Genomic DNA, 26336 nt, shown 5'->3' with positions numbered 1-26336 from the left:
TTCTCTCCTTTCTGTTATTGTAGGTCACATTAATGTTTTTTCTAGTTTCATATAAAAGAATCATACAGCATGTACTCTTCTGTGTCTGACTGTTTTCCAGAGTTCATATCATGTTATACCCTCACCGACAATACATGAAAATTCTAGTTGTTCTACTGTCTGGTTAATGCTTAATATTGTCAGCTAATTTAATTTTAGCCATTCTAGAGGAGGTAACTCATTTGGTTTCATTTTCATTGCCTCAAAGATCAATGATATTCAGGATACTTTCATGTTCTTATTGGCTACTCATATATTTTTTTTGTAAAAAAATCCCTAAAATTTTTTTCTTTTACTTGGGTTGTTGTCTTACTATAAGAGTTATTTTGTATTCTGGGTAGAAGTCACAGCAGGTGTATGTATTGCAAATATTTTCTCCATGTCATATCTTTTCTCTTATTTTATTAATGGTATTTTTCAAAGAGAAGAGATTTTAATTTTGCAAGGTATGTTTCAAGTTTTTTTAATGGTTTGAATTTTTTCTCTCTCTTTTAAGACATATTTTCCTAGCCTGAATTTTTGAAAAAAAACTTCTCTATTTCTTTTTAGAAGTTGTAGCATCCTAGTTCTTTAAATATGTAGGTCTACAAACCATTATAAATTGATTTTTATTTGTGATTAACACATAACAATGACATTAGTTATCAAGAGAATTGAATGCTTTACCTTTTTTTTTCTGTGTAGATATCTATGTGTTCCAACATCACTTTTTGAAAGTACTGTAATTCCTCATTGAATTAATGGTAACCTTGTTCAACTTAATTGATCATATAAGTAAGGTTCTATTTAAGAATAATTTATTCCATGTGATTGGCCTATATTTTTATCTTTTTGCCAATAACTCATTGTCTTGGTTATTTTTTTAATAGAAGTTCTTAAAATCAGGTAGTATAAGTTTGCTGGTATTCTTTTTTCAAAATTGTTCATGCTGTTTTAGCCTTTTTGCTTTTCAACATATAACTTGAATCAATTAATTTTATGCTGAGGTTTTTATTGGGATTAATGTATATAAAATTTTAATACAGAATTAATTCATAAATGATGTGTGCTTATATAATGCCATAAAATATAGAATTAAAATACAATAATTATTTATGTAGATGAAATCTATAAATACATTTAGAAGAATTGATATCTTAATATGAATCTTTTCATTTATATGAATCTTTTCATTTATACATGTAGTATGTATTTCTACTAATTTATCTTAAAATTTCTCTTAGCAATGTTTTGTATTACATGCTTTCTGAGACTATGAATTCTATATATCTATTTTTTTGAAAATTCATAATTTAAAAAGTATTTCTTATCTCTTATTTTACAAAATAATTATTGTAAATAGGTTGGGGATGTAGTTCAGTGGTAGAGTCTTTGCCTGGCATACGTAAAGTCCTAAGCCCAATAACCAATTCTGAAATAAAAAAATTAATTAAAAGGTAAATGCCAGCTAAACTCATTGTTTATTTTAATGTCATTCCACAAGAGAAACAATGAGATATGAGATTCAGGTAGCGTTATAAACAGGACTAATGAATGTTAAAAAATTTAAAGTGTGATTTCAGTATTTAAAAATTCATAAAAAAATTCAGAGAATTGGAAAAGAATAACATTGGTAAGATTTGTGTAGAAACTTTCTCTGCTTCCTATCCACATATGTATTTGGCATAGTATGGGTACCCATAGATTTCCATGTCTTATTCCTTCTGGGCTTTGAGCTTCTCTGAGGCAAGAATTAATTTTTTCCTACTTGTCATTATCCAGCACTTGCTCAACGTCTAGTCTGTGACAGTCATTCAATAGATATTCATTGATGAAGAAAAATGTGGTTGAATTTTTAAAATGAAAAGCCAACATAGTTTATCATTTTCAGTTTAAAGATATTGCAAAGGGAATTGATTCTGAGATTTCCATTAATGAAAATACATTTACTCTTATGATTGAGTTAGCTTTTCTTACTCACTTTCATATTATTTTATCATTTCACATTAGGAAGTGAAGGTTCATTTCTTGTGAAAAAGAAATCAAATTCTATTAGTGTAGGAGAATTCTACCGTGATCCTGTCCCGTTGCAGCGTTGCTCACCAAATTTGCAAAGACATTCTAATTCATTGGTAAGTTAAATTGAGATTATGTTGTGTTTGGCTAGTGACAGTCTGTTGATAACTAAAGTTTGTGACAAAGCTAGAAGTGATTAGTGTATAATTCCCTGATGTATGAAAAATATATATATGATAAAATATATTAGACAAATTATTTTCAATTTACATTTGTAGATTTTTCTCAAATACTTAATTTTTAGTTGTAGGTGGACACAATGTCTTTATTTCATTTATATATGGTGCTTAGGTTTGAATCCAGTGCCTCTCATGTGCTAGGCGAGCACTCTACCACTGAGCCACAACCTCAACCCCACATTTGTAGATTTTTTAAGTGTATAAACTTTGAATATATTTAGTTGTATATGGAATTTTGGAGTATAATTAAATATGGTTTTACCCTTCTTTTTTTTTTTTTCCATGCTGGGAATTGAACCCAAGAGCCTCACTTCTGGCAGGTGTTCTACCACTGAGGTATATTTTTTCTATAGAGCTCAGGTTCTTTTTCTAAAGACTATGAGGTCTTTGCCTAATGGTGTCCCATGACAACTTTAACTAGAAATCTTATAGTGATTTCTAAGGTATCAGAGAGGAGCCTGAAGAACAATGATCAAAATAGAGAAGCATGATAATGATGTTCATCAACATGTGACTTGTGTGTGTGTGTGTGTGTGTGTGTGTGTGTGTGTGTGTGTATTGAGAATCATTTAAGTTTTAGAAACCATTATTCCTTGTCTGTTTAGCAACTATGGAAGATCTATGGCATATTTACCTGGGAAGTTTGACAATTCTAGTTGGGAAAGTTGGGAGTCACTGTATTTTCAGTTTCACTTTGAAAGATGTATGCTAACCTAAGCTCTAATCTTGATTGTAATTAGTATTAAAATATGGGAGTTTTTTTTAATGTTCATTCTGGATCTTAAGATAGGCAAAATGAATGCTTATAATTGTACAGGTTCAATTAGGCCACAGTGTTTATACACCTCAGTTCTAATTTATATAAGTAGCTTAGTTAGAACAAGCAGTTTGTTTGGTGAAAGAAATTCTCTGTATATAGTTTTCTGACTCAATCTTTCTGCCTTTAAGTTTCCTTATAGTTAAAGCACAGGAGAAAGAGTAGATGCTTTCTAAGGTAACTTTGACACTAAAATGTTTTCTTTTATCTTCATGATGGGGCTCTTAGTTTTTAGTTATACCTATATTTTCCCCATGATTATAAATGCCATTTAGTCCATTAAAATTTCACAGTTGTTTCCATATAAAAAAGATTCTCTTCTAAAAAAATCTGATTGCAGTTTTATTATAAACATCATTATTTGTTTATTAGGGGCCTATTTTTGATCATGAAGACTTACTGAGGCGAAAAAGAAAAATATTCTCTTCAGATGATTCACTCAGTAAGTATTTGGAAGTAATCAAAAGTAAGTAGATATTTTGAGCAAAATACAGTGCTTTGTTAAATTTTCTCTGATTACTTAAAATTTCTTGGTGCCAAGTTCATCTCACATAAATTTTATATATGTGAGTCACTTAATGATTCCACAGGCTATAGAAAAATGAAATAGTTATAAATTTTAAAAATTACCTTTTATGAATATTATTGAATATTTACCTTTTTATGAGTTTTCTGAAATCTAAATGATACCACTGCAAAGGCCACTCTTCATTTCCTTCTCCAGTTTTTGTTTGTTTGTTTTTTAATTTATCGTCTGTCTTTGTCACTGGGATACAATCTCCGTAGGTTGATTTTCTATTGAATCTCCAGTGCCTTGAAGACAGCCTTACACTAATAGGTGCTCAGTAAACTTTTACCACGTGAATTAAAATCGTTTGGTTACAATCCATCGTTTGTTTGTTTTTTGACAAAGGGTCATCAAAACTTCAGTCCCATATGAGGCATTCAGACAGCATTTCTTCCCTGGCTTCTGAGAGAGAATATATTACATCATTAGACCTTTCAGCAAATGAACTCAGAGATATTGATGCCCTGAGCCAGAAATGCTGTATAAGTGGCCATTTGGAGCATCTTGAAAAGCTGGAGCTTCACCAGAATGCACTCACGAGCTTCCCACAGCAGCTATGTGAAGTAAATTTAATTCATCCTTATAACTCACAGGACACAGCAAGTGATATTGCATTGATTTTTAACTCTCGTGGTTAAATCTTTCTCAAGCAGGCTCTCTGTTTTGTTATTGGACAATAACTCCCCAATTCTTCTAGTTTCCATGGAGTTGTCTTAGTCTGTGTGGTGTTTAGGGACATCTTGGAGGGCAGGAAATGGAAATACAGACCTGGCTCAAAAGGAGCTCCAGTTCTGTTCTGATGATGCAGTGTCCACATTACAGTATCAAGCTTGTATGTGGATTATGCCTTCAGTTATTTAATTCTAAGAAGATAACTTATTCTTTTTAAAATGCATTGGGTAGACTGGAATTAAACCAGGTTTGGTAGCATTGATTTGGACTTAGCTACCAGCTGTGTGATAATAATTTGTCACTCAGCCTGCTCTAAGCCATCATCTCCTCATCAGTAAAATATAGGGATTCAACTAAATGATTATGACGGCAGTTTTTATAGTTTCAATATTATATGTAACTTAAAATTGATCTTTTTACATAAAGTTCCTATTTTGTATGAGTTATAGTATTACATAGTTGATTGATAAGGTAGTCTTCTGCATATTGACTTTGCTTAATACTTTTATATACTCTGGATCAGAATAGTTTTTAAAGCCAAAGGACATACCATGGTTAATTAAAATGATCTTAATATAGACTGAATTCTTGAACTGAATTGTAAAACATGATAATTATACCTATTTTCTTAAAATCAGTTTTGTTGAAAATTCATTTCTTATTTTTCCATTCAATTGAGCTTCATAATTTTGAGAAGTTTTAAAAGCAAACTTACATGTGTATTTAAGTGTATTTAAATGGTCTTTCTCTTACAGTCTAGAGATGGATAGGAAGAGATAAAAGAATGAAAGGTGACCCTTCTGCCCCCATCCCTGAATCTATAATGTATTTTCTTTTTGTCCTCTCTTTGGCTGGGCCTGAACTCTTCAAGTCACCCTGGTTTCACTTTAAATGTCACTTCTTCACCCTGTGCTTCTCTTTTCTGTGCCCTTTTTCAAGACTGTTGGTTGCTCACCTGGTTTACACTGACGCCATGTGCCATGTATTCCTTCAATTCTCATTCACTCATACATTTTGATTTAATGTGTTTTGCCCTCACTGAACTATGAACTTCTGGAGACAGGAATTGTTTTACCTTTGTGGCTGTCTATCCCCAATGCCTCCCAAGGCCTGATACTAGAGAGGCTCAATAAATATGCACTGAATTAGTTTATGGAAGAATTACTGGCTGACATCGGATAAGCCTTCAATAATATTTGTTACATGAGCAAGTAAAAGAAGAGGAGAATTGGGCCTAGGTAAAGCGAATTTGAAGAGAGCATGAGAAAATAGACATATCAAGGCATTCAATGCCTAGACCAGCTCAGAACCTCTCTCAAATAACACCAGTGGAAGGCACTTTTTGTGACTGCCTGCAAGGTCCCAGTTGTATCTTTTTACAAGAAAATTTCCCAATTTAAACTTGGGAGTAAGTAATTAAAAATTCTTTTCTTCTGAATAAATAAAGGCAAGAATCTTAAAACAGCTGGGGTGAAGTCATTAATAAGTTGCTGTAATCACATCAAACTCTAGAATTCCTTGTGAGAAAAAACAAATTGATATACAAAGAGGAGCACAGAGATGTGATTTGTTCTAGGTATTTCAGCCCTTTGATAGAAAACTAAACCTAAAATTTTTTAAATTGACATAGTATGTAAATACAGGCTTACTATTATCATTGGAAAACTAGAAATTGCTTAGAAATAGAAACTGGAGATCTGAAACAAAGTTTAGTAAATAAGAGGAAGTTCTAAAATGAAATGTGTATTCATATGTAACTATTATTATTTGTTTTAAAATGTGTAATATTTTCTAAAAGGTAGTATTTTTAAAATTTTTTCATAGGTTCATATTGTTTATTCATTAAATCATGAATTCAGATATTTGTGGAGGCCTAGTTTGCTTCCCTCTTGTTCTTTGCAGAAATAATTTACAAAAAAAGTTGAATTACAGTCTGGATTCTGTTACTATGAACCTGCTTTTGACAGAATAACTATTGTATTTTTCCTGATCTTACTCTTGCTATAATGGAGATGGTTGGATCAGTAAGTATTTTTACTGAAATTCTGCTGTTACTTGTGCTTTTAATTTTAAAAAAATGTTCTGATGGTTCTAGTTACCAGAGATATGAAAGCAGAAATAGCAGCTAAACTTAAGTTTCTCAGATGGTTCATTTTAGAATTTTAAAAATATTGTCTTTTCAGACTCTGAAGTGTTTGACACATTTGGATTTGCACAGTAATAAATTTACATCATTTCCCTCTTACCTGTTGAAAATGAATTGTATCGTCAACCTTGATGTCTCTCGTAATGACATCGGACCTCTGGTAGTTTTGGATCCTGCAGTGAAGTGCCTATCGCTGAAGCAGTTTAACCTGTCATATAACCAGCTTTCTGCTGTTCCTGAGAACCTCTCGAATGTGGTGGAGAAACTTGAACAGCTCATTTTAGAAGGGTAAGAAGACGATTCATTAAGTTCATTACCTTGAACTTTCTAGGATTTGTAAAATATGCTTACATTTCCATTGCAATGAGTTTTAAACAAAAATGTAGTAAAAGACTGAGGCAATCATCGTTACAGTTTTTATTGGTTGACTTGTTTTCACAACCTATTTTAAAATGAATATATATGCTTTAATGCTATTGTTTGAAGGAAAATTGTTTTTTTTCCCATGCTAGCCTATGAGTTTATGAAATTTAATCCTCATTTTTGTCTTTTATAACTAGAAATAAAATATCAGGGATATGTTCCCCTATGAGCCTGAAGGAACTAAAGACTTTAAACCTTAGTAAAAACCAAATTTCGTCTCTACCAGAGAACTTTCTTGAGGCTTCTCCGAAAGTGGAGAGTTTCAGTGCCAGAATGAACTCTCTTGGTAAGTGTTCAGTGTGGGCCTCCTCCTTACCAGAACTTTGAAGGATGTGTCATGTATGGATATTTTAGGTGGGAATTTAAGGGTGCTGTTTCATAAATAAAGTTAGCAAATTGATAATAAAAAATAAAGAGATATCCAGCTATGAAAAGACATAGAGGGAATTTAAATATATATTTAAGTGAAAGAAGCCAATCTGAAAAGGCCACATACGGTTTGATGCCATTTATCAGATGGTCTGGAAAAGGCAAAACTATTGGGATAGGAAAAAAGAACAGTGGTTACCAGTGATTTGGAAGGAGGGAGGAATCACTAGGTGCCACACAGAGGATTTTCAGGGCAGCGAAGCTACCCTATGTGATGATATAATGGTGGGCACAAGTTATGTACTTTGTCAAAATCAATAAAATCCATAATATAAGGAGTGAATCCTGAAGTAGACCACAAACATTGGGCGGTCATGATGTCATAAATATGTCAAACTAATGCAAGTTGTTAATGCCAGGGGAAAAGCATGTGGGGAGGTGGACTTGGTGTTGAGGGGAGAAGGTATATATGGAAACTATGTTTTCCATTAAATTTTCTGTAAACCTAAAGCTTCTCTAAAAAAGTTCTGTAAAAATATCTCTAATTAAATGATAATTAGCATGTCACTGTTGTCATAAGCAAAAAAGATAGTTACTTGGCTTAAAATAGTAATTACACTGTGGTTCCTTTTGGTCTAAACAAAATATGCACCTGTCCATCTGAGCTGGGTGAAGCATCCTCATGGGGTATTGAATTTCCTACTGAAGTTTCTTTAGCAAGTTTGGGGGATTATAAGTGCAATTCTATTACTGCTGCTGTTTTAAGAAATAAAACTTAATGGTTTTCAAATTAGTAAAGTTAATGCATGTCCAGTTCAGTTCTTGCTTTTTGTAGGACACTACTCCAATATTCAATATGATCATTATCTCGATTGAAAGTTGGAGAACATCCTGACTTAGAGTGTCAGTTAATACAGGGTATTATGTTCCTTTGGATTCTAGCTGAATGTTCTAATATTATGGGACAAAATACATTTATGGCAATACATAAGTATCCCCCATTTTTTATTTTAATGAGGATGGCATGATTTTGTCACTCTTGTGATTATTAAACAGCCAACTCAGTAAGAGAAATTCTTAACACTGTTTAATAGCAGAATAGAGTTTGAGTACCTGTTTCAAAATGTTCTCATTTGTCAGAACTTTCAGAAGTTAGTGATTATAAGAGTCATTTTAATTTGCATAATATTTTCCTCCTTTTTCAAAACGTCCCTCTAAGTCTCACACTATTCTGAGTATTGACCATATTCCTATCATGAATCTGAAACTGGGTCACAGTTTCAGAGATTCCAGTTCATAATGAGTTGGCTCTTTTTCTTTGGGTCTATAATAGTGCAGCATAGAAAGGTGGGTGCATGCGATAGAGGTGGCTGCCTGTCTCATGGTGGTGGAAAGTGAAGAGAGAGCAAAAGGGCCTAGGTTGGGTTCCTATATGCCCTTCAGAGGCAAGCCCCACTTACTAGAGGTTCCACCAACTCCCAATAGTGCCATGGGCTGGGGACCAAGCCTTCAACAAATGGGTCTTTGGGGGACATTGGAAATCCAGGATATAACAGAACTATACAACCTTAATGGTTTGCAAAGTGGCTTTATGTTTAGAAAATGACCAAAGGAGGGCATCTGAATGAGGCCACTAACCTTTAAAAATAATGCCATGTGAAATGAATTTTCAGTTCTTTGATGTGGAGTATTTTCCACATACATAGCATCTGAACCACACGACTTTTAATTTTTAGTAGAGAGTCATTTCTATTTATTCATTTTGTCACAACTACATTTTGTAAACAGGTGAGGTACAATTTGTATTGCTTTGCTCCTCAGGAAAAATAGCTTCTGAAAATGTCTTAGAACATTTTGACCTTTGAAGATTTTTTAGATAAAATATAACCCATATTTTACCCTTGAAAATGCTAAGAAATAATTTCTCAAGTCATTTTCATAGAGCCATAAATTTGTAGAACTAAAACATCTAGAATTAAGATTCTAGATGATATGAGTTCCTCTGGTCTGACTGCACTGTTTCACAGATGAGAGAACAGGCTGTCTGACTTGCTCAGTTTTCCAAATTGTGTTCCACATGCCTTTATTCCTGGAGGTAACTTATGTTGTATTTCCCTCTTGAAAAATTATCAAATATGCTGTAATAGTGAGAATTCTGAGATACTCTATTTTACATAATGTTTCCCAAATCTCATAAAATCATGTGATCAAATAATACTTTTATTAAGTAACCTTCTTTATTTTTCCATAAAGCACTTTTTTACTAGTTTATTATAGATATCATAGTTCATTTGACACAATTATACAACAATTGAGTGATAATTTGCTCTAATTCAATCCCCAGTACGTCCCCTTTCCCTTCCTTCTTCCCTCTCCGTTCCCTTTCCTCTACTGATCTTTCTCCTATTTATTTATAGTTTTTAAAAAATATTATGGATATACATAACTGTGAAATTACTGTGGTATATTTATATATGTACATAGGATAATTGGTCCTTTTTTTCAGCAATTCCTCCCCTTTCCCATTTCTCCTCCCTCCCCCTCAAGCCCCTTCCCCTACGTCACTGATCTCTTGACTATTTTCAAGGTACCCCCCTTTTTTTTCCTCCTATTTTTGTCTAGCTTCTGAATATGAGAGAAAACATTCAAAAACATTCGCAGTGACTTATTTTACTTAGCATGATGTTCTCAATTTCCATCTATTTACCAGCAAATGACACGATTTCATTCTTCTCTCTGGCTGAGTAAAACTCCATTTTACATATATATTTATTTATAATATATAATATTTATATATTCTGGATATTAATGTCCTACCTGAGGAGCAGTGGCAAAGATCACATTTTCTTGTTCCATTCATCTGTAGATGAGCACCTAGGCTGATTCCATTGCCCGGCTATGGTGAATGGTGCTGCTATAAACATTGATGTGGCTGCATCCCTCTAGATGTTGGTTTTAGATCTTTTGTGGGATAGCTGGGTTGGTCATATGGAGGTTCCATTTCTAGTTTTTGAGGCATCTCTATATTACTTTCCAGAATGGTTCTAATTTTCAGTCCTACCAACAAAGTATGAATATACCTATCCCTCCACATCCTTGCTATCATTTATTATTATTGGTATTTTTGATAATTACCATTCTGAGTGAGATGAGATCTCAACATAGAGATGTTGAATATTTTTTCATATATGGGCTATTTGTATTTCTTATTTTGATACGTCTCTGTTTAGTTCTTTTGGCCATTTATTAATTGTGTTTTTTTTTGGTTTTAAGTTTTTTGAAATCTATATAGTCTGCATATTAATGTCCTACCTGAGGAGCAGTGGAAAAGATCTCCCATTCTGCAGACTCTCTCTTCACACTTTTGTTTCCTTTACTGTGCATAAGCCTTTAAATTTGATGCTGTCCCAGTTATTAATTCTTGGTTTCATGTGCTTTAGAACACATAGGAACTCTTTTTCAGATGGTACCATGAATGATTTCTATTTTTATACTACTGTGTATTAGCAAAGTGTTCAAGTGTGTTTTGTTTTGGTTACTTAAGAGTAATTTAATTTTTACCTTACAATTGTGGGATCCATGAGTTTATATTTATATAGTCATTTAAAAGCTTATAGACTAACAATTCTGATCAGTATGTATTGTTTTATTGTTTGGCATAAATGTTAAAGATATTACCTTACTTTTAAAGTAAATATTTTAGTACTAATGGTGTAAAATGGAAATTAAATCATGATGTCACTGGTAGATGTTCTTATTGAATCTAATAGAAATATGGTTAATGATTAAAATGTTCATTATCTCATTTTTATTTTATTTTAGCTGCTATGCCTTTCTTGCCTTCTTCTATAACAAGCCTAAAATTATCTCAAAACAAATTTACATGTATTCCAGATGCAATTTTAAATCTACCACAGTAAGTTTATTATTTTAATTTTAAAACCACACGAGATAGAACAGAACCTTTAGAAACATGGTTTTGATTTTGGCATATGAATTTAATTAATTTCTAAACTACTTGGTTTAAGGTTTTTGTATGTGTAAATGTTTCACTTTCACTAGACAAAATATCCAAGTCTTTAAACTTTTATATTAATTTATTGGGTTATTTTCTAGAAACAATTTAAGAGTGTTTAATTAGTTGCTACATTATTGTATTCAAATGAAATTTCAAAATTTCAGTTGCTTTCAGAGGTTGATATGTTGCCAAAATACTACTAACTTTAAAGTCATACCTAAAATATGATTGAATGACATTTTTGACGTTTGGATAATTTTTTTATATCTACGTGGGGGCGGGGGATTTGGTTAATTTCATTGGAAGTGAAAACTTTCTGTTAACTATAGATTCAGGTATCGATTACATCTCAAATGTGTTGTCATTTTAAATACTATTGTGTCACACATTATAAACCAAATATGTAAATATATACATGTATACATATGTGGACAAATCATGCTTCTTATAATCTAGTCATAGAAGGTGTCAGATGAACATAAAATACTTAAATTTAGCTTAGAATATGCCAGGCACTATCCTAACTGTTCTACAGTGGGCCATGTGTTTAATCTTCCTAATGATCCCAAAAGATCGCTATTGTTATTATCTCCACTTTTTAAACTCAGTAGACTGATAAGATACTTCCCCAGAGTCATAGTTCTTAAACAGTGGTTGTATCAGTGTTAGCCTATCGACTCTATCGTGGGAGCACCTATTGCATAGAGGTGGTCCTATGTAATTAAACACAGTATACTCCTGAAATTATGTGTGAAAGCCAAATATTTATGATATTTGGCTAGGAGATAACATGCCATAAAGAAAGTTTCCTCCCAGGGAACCAAAGATGTTACCCAGTCCCTATTACAATTATTCCTTAGGTACCATCCTCAGACTTAGGTTTTCATTAAATGGATGCATTTCTTGGGTTTTGCAAACGCACATGCATTTGGCCAGTTCAAGTCCTAGCTGAGGCTATTGAGGCAGTGCTTCAGGAAAACCTAGTGATTCTCAGCTTTGTCTCAATTGCATTGCTTGTCTGACAGGAAAGTTTCATCTCTAATATAGTCAAATTCCTTTTTTTGTTTTCCATGCATTTTAAAAAGATGATGAGGACAAAATATAGTAACGTTTTGACATAGGAGCACTGTGCAGACCTGAACTTTAGTCTATCAGGCTGAATTACTATGTGAGCTTAGAATTAATTCTTTAAGTTTCAAATACTCTGAGGAAAAGTGGTCAGTGTGTAGTTGTAAAAGTCCAGGTAGTCTTTAGCATAGTCAAATATACCACAGTCCTTGACTTTCTATTCTTCCTACACTCACACGCTCATGTGTGATGTGTTTTTTGCTATTTCCTGGTGTAACACTCCAGCATGAAAACAATCAGTTTGCATGGGGGGCCTATTACATGCCAAGTCCCAGCTCAGCGCTGTGATGATTACCACTCTGACATAAGCTGGTAAGAAGCTACACCCATATACAATGATAATTGACTCTAGTACTCAACCTAGGAAGAATCTCCTCTGTAATGAGTGAAAACCATCCCATATAAATGATAAGTAGGGGCTAAATCTTGTATAAAAGGCAGAAATCTTAATGGCCATTTTTAAGTGTTAAATGTGGAATCTCATGTAGCCCATTTGTAAAACATGGGAACTTTTCCTCATTCCAAGATTATTGACATTTATATGTGCCTAAAGTAGGAAAATTTGACTTCTATGTTTTTTTCTTAAAAAAAAAAAAAAAAAAACCTTTAACTATCCCTAACCCCCCTACACCTTATGGTGTGCCATGTAATCTTTCAATAGGTATAGACATCATTTAATGTTCAATCAGGGTAAATATATCTATCTCCTTAAATGATTATTTATTTATGGTGAAAGCATTCAAACTCCTTTCTTGCAGCTTTTTTATTTTTCAAAAAATACACTATTGTTATCTATAGTCAACCTGCTGTGCAAGAGAATCAATTTTTTAATGGTTCTTACATCAGTTTCCTTCCCAGTGAATCATGCCTTTTTTCCAACCCATGTATGCCTATATGTATACACAAATTTACATGCATATTTATGTGTAAATAATGTTATTTTGAAATTTACTTCTTATATTCAGTTTGATGAAAATTACTTGAAATGTTATTCCATGTATTTTGGAAACCCTCTTTTGATTTTCATCTGAAATTGTATTGTTTTAGCTTGCGGTCCTTAGATATGAGCAGCAATGATATTGAATGTCTGCCAGGTCCTGCACACTGGAAATCTTTGAACTTAAGGGAACTTTTATTTAGCTATAATCAGATCAGCATCTTGGACTTGAGTGAGAAAGCATACACATGGTCTAGAGTAGAGAAACTACATCTTTCTCATAATAAATTGAAAGAGGTAAGAAACTTTATTTAATATTATTGACAATTTTAAAGTATGTTTTGTAATTTGCATTATTGCAAATTATTGTTTTAAAATCTGTTATTTGATATTTTTTACTTTAGATGTAAGATGTAATTATACCCTGTGGTAAATAAATGTAATAATATGCCTTAATTTTTTAAAAAATTTTGTGCTATATTTTAAAGAGTTACACAAATATGTGCTATTATTTATGAATGCATGTAATGACACAAGTGTCTTTGTGTCACTACATTTTTACTGTGAGCCGACTCTCAGATACTGTACATTTTTCCAGGTGCAACTTAGCTATATATAGCCTGTGTTTTTACAGATTTTCTTTCCTCCCTTCTGAAATTTCTGCTTTCCTCCACTGTGCTACCTCTCAACAAAATAGATTAGCCTCCTTTGCTTTGATCTGTTTCCTTTGTTATAAATCTGAAACTGATTATACACATGTCTCAGAAAATATTTTTTCTTGTCAAGTTCAAACCTACTTCCTATAAAAACAAACAACAACAAAAAAGAGTCTTATACTAAAGGTTCAGAATAACTGAATACTTTTATTTTTAATACCTGATTTTTTGCCAACCAGTGAATGTTTTCTGTCATAAATGTAATATAGATTGATTAAAAATTTGGAATAGGGAAAATAAAAACCCTACTCCAATTAGGTTGCTATCTAAAGTATAAAATTTGGTTGTAGCTTAACAACAGCACATTCCATGTTACGTTTATAATGAAATTTTCTTCAACATTTCCTAAAGAACATAGACAATCTGGAAGCCACAGATAGTGAATTTGGATAACTATAAAAAAATTCTTTACTTCCACTGTTGTGAGGAGATGATCTCCCAATGGAGATTGGGTTTTGAAAGTTAGAAGTAAGTTGCATAGATTGGGGCTGAGTTCTTTACACGTATGTTTTTGTTTTTATAACCTGGATACGGGACACTTTAGACAAGCCTTTGGAGCGTTTTCAAGCTCTGATGAAAGGTTGTGCAAGTCGCTGATGGAATCTTGGGGTTTTTCTTGTTTCCTGTCATCTTGTTTCCTGCCAGTGTACATCTCTTCCTTCCCACCAACAGGTTTTGCCCTTTTTTATTTCATTAAGATTCCTCCTGAGATTGGCTGTCTTGAAAATCTGACATCTCTTGATGTTAGTTACAACTTGGAACTGAGATCTTTTCCCAATGAGATGGGGAAATTAAGCAAAATATGGGATCTTCCTTTGGATGAATTGCGTCTTAATTTTGATTTTAAACACATAGGATGTAAAGCCAAAGACATCATAAGGTCAGATAATTCTATATTATTTTTTAAAATCAATTTTGTCTCAGATTTCCTCAGTCTGTGATTTTGATGGATTTATGTTACAATTTAGGAAAAATGAATAGTACTATTTGACATTAACATTCTATGTGCCATTTGCCTTTAATTTAATAGGTGAGTTGTTATGGTGCTACTGCCAAGACTTTTCATTCCTTGTAGCCAAGCTAATGTTGAAATAATGGCTTCTCCTTACCATTCTGTTCAGTAGAAATGGATTATAGCAGAAAATAGATACTACTATGTATTTGGTTTCTTGTTACCAATTATATAATCTAAAGAAATACAGCAGAGAATAATAACAGCTCACACTGAATTTCATACAGCAAATAGTTAACATGACTATTATAATCGATAGCATTTTAGTTACTGACATGATAGATTATTAATTTTGATTTTCCTATGAGGGTGATTAACCTACTCATCTTGATTGTTTTTGAAGCTTTGTGAACTTCACAAATATTACTGTCTTTAAACTTAAAATATCTTCGATAATAGATTTGTTTCTATCTGTTGTTCTCTTTTAGCCTGTTAGTCTTATTACTGTATCCTTATAACATCTTTTATTCCCTTTTCTACAAAATAACTCCAGTTATCTTGCAGGCCTCATCTCAATGAACATCTCTTAGTGTATCCTTACCTTGACTGTAGTACCCACTAAGGCAGGGATCAAGGATGTGTACACTCTCTATTTCAAATAGATTCCTGGCATCCAACACAGAGCCTGGTTTACAAGAAGGTTTAAGTGTTTTACGCTTAAGCAATACTCTACTACTTCAATTCTATTAAATCTATTTTTAAGTTTTTTTGTATGTTTCTATGAGGAAGGGTTCAATTTTCTGAACTTCTGAACATGATTTAATTGTGAAGAAAAGTATTTGTCACCTTCTGTGCCTAACACAACTACCCTTCATCCTGCGTATTTACCTGTTTCTCTTCCTGAAATTGGAAATGGCACTTACATAATAGTTGGTTTCATTCTTACTAAACATTTAGAAGAATTAGTTTCCAATGTATTATGCCATATTTTATCAAGCTACCGTATAATGAAATATTTAAAAACACATTTAACAATTTTAGAAAAGACAAAATACCCGGAATAGCTTATAAATTGTAAGCATCATTTGCTTTTTTGACTTTTTTTTCAAAGAGTGGCAAATTCTTAATTAATAAATCAATTAAAATAATGTTGCCTTTTGATCATATCATCAGGAATCCTGGTCACATTAGTTATTGGTGTGGATCAGTATTCTCTAAAATTTGCATATTGTTTAATTTTAAACTGTAGCAACATTTTAGCATAGTTTCAAATATGTCTTTCTCTATCCATTATATTTTTTATAACACTTTAAATCTATTATTTTAAAGGTGGTTTTGTTTGGCTTACTTGTAACACTTCTAGTTTGTTTCAGTTATGTTTACCTTGATTATTAGTAATAGCAATATATTAATATATGCTGTTAGTGTCAAAGTTTATATATATACATTTATATTGTAACCAATACGAGCTCCTTATTTGTGTACATTATACATATGCATACATTGTATATAAAATATATATAGATCATATATACTATATATATAATATATGTATACTCCAAAACTAATATAACCTCATTATCAAACTTTAGTATGCAATACAGTATGCAATACACTCTACCTTTGTTCTGAATCATATGGGCATTACAAAATTTTTACATTTTACATATTTAAGATTGTAATTGTACTATTTAAATTCAGATTGTACACATATACACAGATATCCACACAATGACACATATATATGTATGTGTGTGTGTATGGATATACACTGCATCCTAATTAGTATTACAAATGTGTTGGTGTTTTATTATTTCTGGTGATAGTGTAACATGCTGTTATATTTGGTAATGCTACAAACTTTATCAACTACTCTGAAATAACTAACAAAAACATGTATTAATAATGCACAGCAAGGTATTTACATTGTTAGTAATATGAACTATGCAGGCTTTTGCATATTGATATTCCAAAATATTCAATGTCTGAGAATCCTCCTAAATCCCAAATATATTATTAAGCAGTTTATTATTTTATTTTTCTTCAAATACCAGGTTTCTTCAACAGCGGTTAAAAAAGGCTGTGCCCTATAACAGAATGAAACTTATGATTGTGGGAAATACTGGGAGTGGTAAAACCACCTTATTGCAGCAACTGATGAAAATCAAGAAATCAGATCTTGAAATGCAGGGGCCCACGGTTGGCATAGATGTGAAAGACTGGCCTATTCTAATAAGAGGCAAAAAGAAGAAAGACCTCATTCTAAACGTTTGGGATTTTGCAGGTATTTATTTCTCTAGGTATTCATTTGTTCACTTTTATCATTTATTCATAGCAGAAATTTAAAAACTTGACTTTTCTGTTCAAGTACAGCAAAGAGCTAGTAGTTATGGAATTATTTCAAAGTCATTTCAATCAATAGGGGCTGCTTAAGCTAACTACTTGATTGGCAGTGGATACATACACTAAATGTTGTTTATCTCTGGTAAAATCCACTGTAGCCCTCCAAACATAACCTGTTGTTTTTCTCTTTTAAGATCAATAGTATTATCCTCCCACCATTTTTATAAAAAAAATCTTGCCTATTACCTGGAAGACTGAAAAAAAACCAAAAAAACAAAAAAACAAAAAAAACAAAAACCCAAACCTAACCAAAACAAAACCCCTCTCTAATCTTCATTTAGGTCGTGAGGAATTCTACAGTACTCATCCCCATTTCATGACCCAACGGGCATTGTATCTTGCTGTCTATGACCTTAGCAAAGGGCAGGCTGAAGTGGACGCCATGAAGCCCTGGCTCTTTAACATAAAGGTAATATGTTTAATCCCAGTTTTCTAGTCTTTGTATAATATAATTTATTTTAGGCAAACAATCTCTTCAAATAGGCAGGGTTTGGGTTTTTTTTTGGTGGGGGTGTTGCTTTTTGTTTTTGTTTTTTAGGTCAGAAGCACTAAATTTTGAGTTGGGAAATTTTTAGAGTGTGAAGTCATGAGGAGACAACAAAGAGCTCCATTTGATGAATGTTATCAGCTCCTGAGTCCTTTTATGCTGTTAAACTTGAAAATAAATATATTCACTATTTTCCATCATATTATTTTTAAATGGAAAGAGTACATGCTCATTGAGTGATGCTCCAGTGGGCTCCTCTGTGAGCATGAAGTCCTTTGGAACCCTGTGTCCAAACATTTGGGAATGGATCTGGACTGCATTTGCAATTGTTTTATAATCTGGGTGATTTTTTGAAACTTCTCTTTTCTTGACTTTCTTCTCATTTACACATACAGTGATGTGGGAAATATTATAGTGACAGTAATAACTGCTTAGTGACTTTTTTCTTTCATGATAGACTACAGATTGAATGACTTTTAAGTGAATCCAGGAGATAAAATTGGCAAATATGGAAAAGAAAATATAAACCATGTTATATTACTTTGATGTAGTTTGAGGATTTATTGAATGCTTTTTTTAGAAGCACATTTAGCAAATAACCCATTTTAAGCATGAAATAAAAAGGAAAGAAAAATAACACTACTACTTTAATGTAGGTCACCTGAAAAAATGGTAAGAATTGTGTTAAAAATGGACATAAAATGATTTATAAGCTTTTCTTAAAGACATATTTTTTTTTCTTTGAGGTTTAAGGAAATGTCTAGGTCCATTTTGTGTTGCTTTAACAGATGAACTGAGTCTGGGAAATTTATAAAGAACAGTGATTTATTTCTTATGTGGATGCTGGCAAGTCCAAGATGGAGGGGTTGGTATCATACGAGGGCTTCTTGCTGTGTCATTCCATGGCAGAAGGCAGACAGGCAACAGGGTATACATGCAGGGAAGAAGGCAAGAGGAGGGAACCATATTCATCCTTTATTAGGAGCCCACTTCTGCAATGACAACTCATATAAGAAAGAGCCCTCAGGGCCTAATCCCTACATAAAGGTCACCTCTCAACATTGCTGCCTTGGGAATTAAATTTCCAATATATGTACTTTGGGGGAAAAATTCAAACCATAACAAGAAGAAAAACAGTTATTATTTTCTTCTAATGTTTTTTAGGTTTTCATTTTCATTCAACTGAATTTCATACAAAACAAATTTCAGCAGAAAGCAAACATTAATTAGATTGTTTTCTTTCTTTCTTTTTTTTCCCTATAGGCTCGGGCTTCTTCATCCCCTGTGATTCTTGTTGGCACTCATTTGGACGTTTCTGATGAGAAGCAGCGCAAAGCCTGCATAAGCAAAATCACCAAGGAGCTCTTGAATAAGCGAGGGTTCCCTGCAATACGAGATTACCACTTTGTGAATGCCACGGAAGAGTCTGACGCTTTGGCAAAACTTCGGAAAACCATCATAAATGAGAGTCTCAATTTCAAGGTAATATGGCTTATGCATACTGCAGGTTGGTAGATAAATATAATTTATTAATTCTCATGTTATGCAACTCTCTAGAAATGTCAGAAGTCTTGAGAAAAGAGCAATTATCTTAAAATTGTGGATTTATTCATAGCCATTAGAATTATTACTTTCAATTTGATAATTACTTATTTATACCAGACCTCATTTGTCATTCATAGAAATAGGAATAAAAAGTAATTACAGGATCCTGAGAGAATCTAAGAGGATGTTTCTGGGACATTGAGAAAATATTACTGAGAGACTGAGTGCTTCTGATGCCCTTTCTCTCCCAACTTCCCATCAAATTAACATCGGGGTCTTGAGATCATCAACTTCTGTTGGCTCTTGTTTCACCACGCCATCTCCTTTCTTTTGGAGTTTCCACTTTATGCACAGCTTGATCTTCCTAGTGGCTCCTTCATGTTTCTGGTTCCTGTGATTCCCATTCCAGTTTTTTCCCCTTTACTCTTTTGAGACTTTTGAGACAACTCTTTCATTTATTGGTCAAGATCATTAATTTGGTTTTCAGCAGCATCTAAATTATTACTTAGTTCATACAAACTAGGTTTTTTATTTTAGGACTTTAAAAAATTCCCAAAGTTCTCTTCTGGTAAGTCAGATATTCATATAATATAAACGTATTTGTCATCAGGGAGAATACTTTTTTAAAAATACTTGCAGGAGAAAGAAATCTTCCTGGGGTTCTAATGGGAACATGATATAGACTGTACTGGAAAACACTGGATAGTTCAGCATGACCAAATGATGAGGAATTTCATTTGGACTCAGTTGGATTAGCTCATTAGCACTAATGATTTGAGATCATGGTTTTTAGCCAGAGTCCTGTTTGGCCTAGGCAATCCCAGCATAGTGACTAATAGTGTTCTAGTACATTCTAAAAGCATTCCAATTTGGATGATAAATTAAGTGATCACCCTGGTTATTACTCCATGTTGGCTCGTTAGCTTGGTTCTATTCCATTTCCATAGGTTGTGCTCCAACTCAAAACCCAATGAGCCATTTATAAATGTGATGGTCTTTGTGGTTGTATGCTTGTATCTTTTGATACACGCTTATTACAGTTATTAAAATATTTTACTGAAGGTGGATTAGTAGTGGCATTTTATGTAAGGAGAATGCATTATGTCTTTGAAGATTATTCTACTCTCTGTGGGAGATAGAATTTGAGAGTAGTACACTTTTAAAAAAACAAATAAAATACTAGTCACTTGAAGAAATTTGCTGTTACTTAAAATATTTTAATAATTTTCATTTTTTAAATTGCTGCCAAAATATATATCAAGTTGTAGAAGACCTTTTTGTGGAGAATGAATTTGTTTTTGAAAAACCTGAATTTAGTTGAAGCAAAATTCTATAGAAGAAGCGTTGATTCATTAAGCTGAATTAATACTGCTTTTTGGCTAGTAGCAAGATATCACAATCAACAAGGCCAATTTTCTTCTTGCACTTGTAAATGAACTTTAAAAATAACTCTACATAAGGAAGAAAACAAATACTTTGAACAATGGCAATATTACTTAAAGAAAGATATACTGCTAATGGATGTATCATTTTGACATACTGGTTTGAAAACCCTCTGGATTTCTTTGTAGACCAGTGACTCTTTCAGATGACCCCAGGTTGGTGAGGCTGCTGGAGCCTGAATATTCTTTCTCCCTGAGATGCTTCAACCTGTCTTCAAACAGCAGCTTTTAATTGATTAGAATCTTATTTCCCCACTCCCATTTATTTTCATCTTTCCTTTTATCTTGTCTATTCTCTAATATTTCCCTAGCCTTATAAACAGAATCTTTAGAATACACTTTTTTCTTTTCTTTTTTCCTTTTCTTTTGGCTCAGTCTGGTGATGGCCTGATAATGAAGGTAAAAGGACATGCTGGAAAAACCAAAGTCAGCACTGACAATAATGCTTAATATCAGAACAGGCTTCTCCTCCTGGCCCTGTGACCCAGGCCTATTAAATTCATCCCTTTCTGCCTATTCTGCTTTCTGTGAAACCTTTATTTCTTCCTTAGATTAAAACATAAACTTCAAAAGTTCTATTTCATCTTAACTTCTAAATAATAAAAAAATTATTAAAAGTGGAGGCTAGTAGAATTCTGTTTCATTTTCTTGGACAAAGGATGTAAGAAAACAGTTTTTTGAAAAACCATTTTTTGATGAACTTGGAAGTCAATGGCTATGGGTGCTATATATCAGGTTCTTTAACCCTCTTGTTATAAGTAGGAAAAGAACAGTTAAATTTTTGTGTTTATGTGTGTCAAATAATACTGAATTTCTATTCATAATAAGTTTGCTTAAGTTATGGTAGTTATTGTCAGGTTAAAAATATATGTAAAAATTATCAGGGATCCAGAAATGGGCAGAGTTTGCCATCTGGTGGTTATTTAAGACATTTCAGTTACTATTGTATTTGTACTTAAAATTAACTTTTTAAGGAAAAAAAAGATCAGTGTATGTATTTTCCAAAAACATTTGGAAAATATGTTTATTATAGAAATTTTATAAGATACTATCATCTTAAGACAACACTTTGAAAAGCTTACTTTATATGTTTCTCAACTATTAAGCAGTGATTAGATTCCCAGTGGTTGCCTTCTTGAGACAGAATCATTGTGTTTAGATGATTTCTTATTTTCCGAAGTTCAAGGTTCCATGAGATAAAATAGCTTGAGAAGACTTTATGTCTCCAGGCTTAATTATTGATATTTACAATTTGCCAATATAACATTTTTTAAACAACAAGCACAGAATTTAGCGTTTTACCTCTGGGTGTGAGTATTTTATCTAATAAAAAAGTGTCCAAAGTTCTTTAATAGTTACTGATGTCATATGCTAACATGTTGATTGCATATAAGCCTAAGGCTTTAGAAAATAGAAAATCCTTTTGTTATGGTTAGCAATTTATCATTTTTTTTTTTGGCCAGGAAATTTCCGGATGATTAGATAAATATTTTTGTGCAAATAGCAAATAAAAATAAAAATTTAAAAAGTGTATATAAAATAGACTTGATAGTTCTTTCCAAATTGACCTGTGTCCATACTTTTCTTATTTCAATTTTATGTTCTATTCATTACAATTTAAATAGATTTACATTGTATCTCAACTTTGTTCACACATTTATTTCTGAATGATATATCTATCATTTCTATAAAAACTATTAGCCCTGCATTTACCAAACACCTGTCAAATACAAAATAAAATAAGTTTTTTTACAGCTTATCATTTGTAATTTTATAGATTCGAGATCAGCCTGTCGTTGGGCAGCTAATTCCAGACTGCTATGTAGAACTTGAGAAAATCATTTTATCAGAGCGTAAAAATGTGCCAATTGAATTTCCTGTAATTGATCGGAAACGATTATTACAACTAGTGAAAGAAAATCAGCTGCAGTTAGATGAAAATGAGCTTCCTCATGCAGTTCACTTCCTAAATGAATCAGGTTTGTGTGTTTATTTGTTTCACATTTCTTTTTTCAAAACGTGGTCATAGTTCTTTGTAAAAATGTGTCTGAATCTTGTATAGACTATATTTACAACTTAAGAGAATGTCTATAAAATTCTTACAACAGGCCACTGATTTTTAGAAGATCGTTATGTGGATGGATGTTGAATAATAATCATGTCATGAAAAAATAATTTAGAAATCATCTAAGGACTCCTGAGCAGGAATTAAAACACATGGGTTCCTGAACCCACATGAGTGTGGTTTTGCTGTTCAGGTGCTATTGAACACTGAGCATACCCATATCCTTTCATAGAGTCAAATGAATTTAGTGGATGTCATAGTTATTTTTATGCTGTAAAGGATACTTTTTACTGCAATGGTTTACCTGGGTCATTTAGAGTCGAAGGCTGTCTGAGATGACACAGCTCCTGATTGGCAGATCTTGCTGTTTCATCACTCATGGATCTCATAGTAAACCAACTGCAGCACTAATTGTGTCTTTGCTGGGAATTATCTTGCTAAAAATGTGAGAGTTAATTTGTGCATCTTGAGAAAGTGTCTGGGAAATTATTTTGGATCCCTGAATTCTTTTATATGAAAAATATCTTATGTTTATGATAATCTATTCCCTTTTCTTATTATTCTTTAGTCAGATAGACTGTGATAAGTTGTGTGTGTTTTTTTAAATCTGTATTGAAAATAAGATAAGTCTTTGGAGTGTACATTTAGAAAGTGAAAAGTAAATTATGGATTTTTATTTTTTATAAGTATATCTTCTTCAATGCATTTATCTAAAATTTGCTTACATATGGTCAATTTATATAGTTCAAAAATAATTAATTTATAGTAATGAACTTTAGAGCTTGGGAACAGCATGCCCAGCCTCTAGTCCCAGTGCTGCCACTAATTGTGCTAAAAGTTCCTTATCTGTAAGATAAGGTAGTTGGACTAGACTTTCTCTAAAGTTCCTCAGTATTCGTATGTTCTAGATTCCATGTTTCACTGTTTGATGAATTTTTGGCACAGGAGTCCTTCTTCATTTTCAAGACCCAGCACTGCAGTTAAGCGACTTATATTTTGTGGAACCCAAGTGGCTTTGTAAAGTCATGGCCCAGGTTGGTGTCTTACATTTTAGGGGTATTTGATTTGCAGAGATTGAAAAGTTGAACAGATAGAACCCAGAGCACTGAGCATCTTAGCAGTTGTGTTCAGTTAGAGTATTGTAAATATAGAAAACTACAGAGTACTTCATGGAGAAGGCTGTTCAAAGAGCTTCATGGAAGAGGATATCTTAGAGTTCACTTATGTGTCTCTGTTTCCAACTCACAGATAAACACTGTACCTTGTATTCTTTGCCACTTTTCTAGACCCTGATAATATGTTCAGTTTGTCTATTCATCTAGTCAATGAATAAAGGCCTAATGAAAATCCTTGGGGCAAACACATATGAGGAAATTGGGTTGATGGGCCTGTTAAAACCTCTACCTCGATAATATGGAGGGGAGTTTCCACTCTTAAGTGCATAGTCCAAACTGTATAAGCTTTTGAAAATGTTGGATGGTGGTGGTTATGATTCTCTTTTCTGCATTTATACTCCATATGGAAAATAAGTTCTCCCACTTATAACCCAATGCCAATGAGTTTTATTGATTAGTTATAATAATTCTTCTTTATACATTTACCATAGAAAATCACTAAAGTAGAACACATGAGCTCAGAGTTTCTCAGCCTCAACACCATCGACATACTTCTTTATTGCACATCATAGGATGATAGCAGCAATTTTGTCTATACTTTCTGGATCCTGGCTGCACCCTTCCAGTTATGAAAAGTAAAAATGAATCTAGATTTTGATAAAAAGTTTTCTGGAGGGTGCAAAATTCCTCCAATTGAGAATGATTGTGTGTAGCTTAATCATAAACTGCAGTGAGCTCAGGAGACATGTACCCATTGGTAATTATCTTGTTTATGATCAAAATTTATAGTTTTGCCTGTGGCTTGATGAGGTCCTAAAATAATTATATATTTTTATATTAGAAATATCTCTTCCAATTAAATAATAATTAAGTTCCCTCAAATTTAGAATACTAGTTCCTAAATTCTATCTAAGGATATAAAGGAAGGTATTTTGAAGAGAGAACTCAGTTGAGACTAATTCCTATACTCTGGAATTTGAGAGCATATTGAAACATTATTGTAATTGGCATCTAATTGTAATGGGCCAGTTTTTACTATTTTGTCATGTATTTTTAAGTTAGATTTTCATTATTCTGCATGTGTGCCATGAAAAGTGTGATTTTACTCATCATCTATTAAATGATATCAAAACCAGTAATGTGACCAAGGGCACATGCTCTAGACTCAGCTTGACCTGTGTTGATATATCTTCTAAAGAGTTTCTAACATTTCTTAACATTTTAAGCTCTTATCCATTCATAAAATGAGGATAACAATAGCTTCTTCTGTATTAATTACCTCTGTAGTTCTGTGTGAGCAGTAAATATTAGCTAATTTTATATTTGATGTAGTTGTATAACATTATGTTAGGAAATGAAAAACATCTTTAAAACTATAAAAATGTACTCATATAGTTTTGGAAAGTGTGTCAGGTAGGGAGAAAAATAAAACATATATGTAGGTAGATATATCTGGTAGTAAAGAGAGTTTTAAATATAACCTCCAGATTTTGTTGTAGGCAGCTATCAGAATCTCCACCCAGGCAGGAAAAGGCTAACTTTATGCCCAAGAGTGATGTTTCCATGTGAAGTGGCACATGTGTAGATTAGGATAAGCATATTCTTTATAGTTGAGTAAGGAAGAGGTTTGATTTAGAATCATCCTTTTGAAAACAAAAACAGTTTTTTATCATGAGCACAATAAAATTCCTGAAGATTCTAAGAGTAATTAAGTCAAAACTCCATAAAAGTTCTCCTTCTCTTTAACATATTATAGTATTAATATGCTAATCTAAGTGAAAATTAAATCAAGAATACAAACAGCTCAAAGTTATTTTGAAAGACATACTTAAAATGTTGGTAAAATGATAATTTAAATTTGTTATTAACTTACCAAGTAAATACCATCATTTTTATTTATGCTGATAAATTGAAATATAATGTCATTTTCACTTAGATTTAAAGGTAAGGAAAGCTATAAATAACCATGTGAAAGCAAAGCAACTTGTCTGATACTTATCTGCAGAAATAAATAGGGGTGTTCACCTCCATGAATCATCAAGACAAGGGCAGGAATAATTTCATGGTGCAGAAGCTCTAAGGAGCCCACCTACCCTCAGTGTGTGTGCCCTGAGCTGTTAGGTCACTAACTTATTAAGGAAGGTTCTGTCAAGGCAGGGAGAAGTTTGCAAAACTCATTTAACTGCATGATAAAAAATATGAAACAGTGCTATTAAAGAATCAGGTGGAGCATTAATAGGCTTGCATGGAAATTTAATCT

General features: G+C 32.6%; 1 protein-coding gene across 8 annotated transcripts in view; it reads left to right on the top strand.

Moving 5' to 3' along the window:
- Positions 1–26336, top strand: part of Lrrk2 (leucine rich repeat kinase 2) — a 134511-nt gene that overhangs the window by 61579 nt on the left and 46596 nt on the right. For 6 of the 8 annotated variants that reach the window (XR_013422970.1, XM_078014890.1, XM_078014885.1 and 3 more), the window contains exons 21-34: positions 2029–2150; positions 2577–2609; positions 3463–3532; positions 4004–4221; positions 6514–6764; positions 7037–7185; positions 11091–11184; positions 13462–13648; positions 14766–14947; positions 17074–17303; positions 17704–17831; positions 19173–19391; positions 22674–22875; positions 23907–23995. Coding sequence is in view for 7 of the 8 variants with exons in the window: in XM_078014890.1 (XP_077871016.1) it covers positions 2029–2150; positions 2577–2609; positions 3463–3532; positions 4004–4221; positions 6514–6764; positions 7037–7185; positions 11091–11184; positions 13462–13648; positions 14766–14947; positions 17074–17303; positions 17704–17831; positions 19173–19391; positions 22674–22875; positions 23907–23995 (2174 nt within the window). In the remaining variant the exon portion in view is untranslated. The remainder of the gene's footprint in view (positions 1–2028; positions 2151–2576; positions 2610–3462; positions 3533–4003; positions 4222–6513; positions 6765–7036; positions 7186–11090; positions 11185–13461; positions 13649–14765; positions 14948–17073; positions 17304–17703; positions 17832–19172; positions 19392–22673; positions 22876–23906; positions 23996–26336) is intronic. The other 2 variants (XM_078014887.1, XM_078014888.1) reach the window with 1 other exon arrangement.

This window comes from Ictidomys tridecemlineatus, chromosome 6 (assembly GCF_052094955.1).
Source record: "Ictidomys tridecemlineatus isolate mIctTri1 chromosome 6, mIctTri1.hap1, whole genome shotgun sequence".
Taxonomy (NCBI): Eukaryota; Metazoa; Chordata; class Mammalia; order Rodentia; family Sciuridae; genus Ictidomys; species Ictidomys tridecemlineatus.
Note: the sequence above shows the minus strand (reverse complement) of the source record. Positions and strands in the feature narration are given on the sequence as shown.